The sequence below is a fragment of the Silene latifolia genome, chromosome Y, assembly GCF_048544455.1.
Source record: "Silene latifolia isolate original U9 population chromosome Y, ASM4854445v1, whole genome shotgun sequence".
NCBI classification, from domain to species: domain Eukaryota; kingdom Viridiplantae; phylum Streptophyta; class Magnoliopsida; order Caryophyllales; family Caryophyllaceae; genus Silene; species Silene latifolia.
The window spans coordinates 251539677-251541904 of record NC_133538.1 but is presented as its reverse complement, the minus strand read 5'-3'; the positions used below and the strand labels follow the sequence as shown (position 1 = coordinate 251541904).

At 40.8% G+C, this 2228-nt stretch overlaps 1 protein-coding gene across 1 annotated transcript; it reads left to right on the top strand.

Annotated features, from left to right (window-relative positions):
• Positions 1-292: 292 nt before the first annotated feature.
• On the top strand, positions 293-1803 carry LOC141630440 (uncharacterized). Its single transcript, XM_074443262.1, has 2 exons — positions 293-1393; positions 1591-1803. The coding sequence occupies exons 1-2, from the start codon at positions 293-295 to the stop codon at positions 1801-1803; spliced, it is 1314 nt and encodes a 437-aa protein (XP_074299363.1).
• The last annotated feature ends 425 nt before the right edge of the window (positions 1804-2228 follow it).

Below are 2228 nucleotides of genomic sequence, written 5' to 3'. Positions count from 1 at the left end.
GGCTCATCCACAATTGCCATGATTCCATGGGACAAGTACGGAGGATCCCAACAAACACCTGAACAAGTTCCATGTGGTTTGCTATATCATGAAACCCAATGGAGTAACCGATGAGCAACTCCAATTAAAAGCTTTTCGTTTTTCATTGAAGGATGCGGCAAACGATTGCCTCTACTACCTTCCCACCGGAAGTATTACTACATGAAACCATATGAAGAAAGCCTTCTTGGAGAAATAATTCCCCGCTAGCCTCTCCCCACAACTCAAGAAGGAGATAAGCAATGTGGAGCAAATGGATGGGGAAAACCTATACGAGTATTGGGAGCGATTTAAGAAATTACTTGCTAGTTGCCTATACCATGGTTACACCGATCATGATTTTCTTTTGAACTTTTGTGGTGGAATTCTTGAAGAGGATGCAAGAATGATTAAGGCCGCCACTCAAGGTGGAATTGAGTACATGTCGGTCCAAGAAGCAAATGCTTTGATTAAAAGGTTAGTGGGAAGCTCTAGGAATTTTGGAAGGAGAATCAAGAAGGCAAGTGTAGCATATTCTTCAAGGCAAAACTCCAACGACATGGAAGACAAAGTTTATTTCATTACCAACTTGGTTAAGGAACTCGCAAAAGGAAATGGGAATACATCTGATGTTAAATTTTGTGGCCTTTGTAATTATCCAACCCATCCAACCGATGGGTGTCCATCTTTGTTGACGGAAGAAGGAAATGAAGAGATGAAGGATCTTGGGTTTAAGAAATTTGACCCCTACTCCAACACTTATAATGAAGGGTGGAAAGCTCATCCTAATCTTGGGTTGCGTGGAAATCAAAACCAAAGAGGACCATCAAACTCTTCATTTCAAAAGCCACCTCAAAATCAATCACAAAATTCCTTGGAAGATATGATGAAACCACTTGCCGTAAATCAAGTGGCTTTACAAGCCAATACCAAAGAGTTTCAAACCGCCATGCTTCAACAAAATCGGCTCACCGACTCTATAATTGGTAATATTGAGACACAAGTGGTTCAAATTCTCAACACACCTACTAAACAACCTACTAAAGGAGGGAGTCTCCCTTCTCATACCATTCCCCCACCTACCATGGAACAAGAACAAGCGGTTTCCTTGAGGAATGGTAGGGACTTGGTAGAGGCACCCAAGGCTCTTAAGAAATCGAAGCCCCTTCCGGTTGTTCATGAAGTGGAGGATGTAGTTGAAGATGAAATTGAAGTGGTGGGGGAACATGGGAAAGCATCTACACTCGAGCAAGTGAGGATTAATGAACAATTCCAGAAATATGAGCCACAAGCTCCCTTTCCAAGTGCTTTAAATGACACAAGGGTAATGGATAATAAGACTTCAAACCTTTACGATATCTTTCATAAAGCGGAGGTAAAATCCTACTTCTTGACCTTCTTAGTAGTGTGCCAAAACTTGCAAAATTTTTGAAAGAATTATAAACTACTAAGAAGGCCAATAAGGCTAAGAGTATGAAGAAGGTGAGGGCTAGTGAACATGTATCGGCAATGTTTCAAAAACGTTTGCCCCAAAAATGAGGTGATCTGGGCATGTTCACTATTCCTTGCAAGATTGGTGAATTGTATTGTCAAAGAGCTATGATTGATTTGGGAGCGTTGATCAATGTTTTACCTAGTTACCTTTACGAGTCTCTCAAGTTGGGCCCATTGAAGCCGACTTGCACGGTTATTTCATTGGCCGATAGATCCAACATCTACCCGAAAGGGATCATTGAGGATGTCTTGGTAAAGGTGGAGGATATGATCTTCCACACCGATTTCTAAGTGATCCAGATGGAGCCTGAAAAAGGTTCCATTCCATTCTTGTTGAGAAGACCTTTCATGAAAACTTCCAACACTAATATAGATGTGTCTAGTGGATGTCTCGCCATGGAATTTGTAGGTCAAAAGATTAAATATAACACTTATGAGGCAATGAAATACCCCACCGAGGATTTTTCTCTATGTTTTCTAGAGATTTTTGAGCCTATCATTCAAACCGTTTATGAATTATGTAAAAGTGACACTTTAGATGTTGCTTGAACTAATTGAATGGTTGGAGAGGGTATACGGTATGTTTTGTCTTATAATTTGCTGGAAACTATCCATGATTTGGAGGAGAATCCACCAATGGACGAGTGGGAGAAAAACGAAGCAATATGGAGGGCAGAGGAAAAATTGCATGGTGCGATAAATGCACCCCCAGAATT

Coding starts and splice junctions, on each gene's coding strand:
- LOC141630440 (XM_074443262.1), top strand. CDS start 293: ATGGATGGGGAAAACCTATACGAGTATTGGGAGCGATTTAAGAAATTA. Junction 1,394..1,590: donor ATATCTTTCATAAAGCGGAG/GTAAAATCCTAC, acceptor ATTCCTTGCAAG/ATTGGTGAATTGTATTGTCA.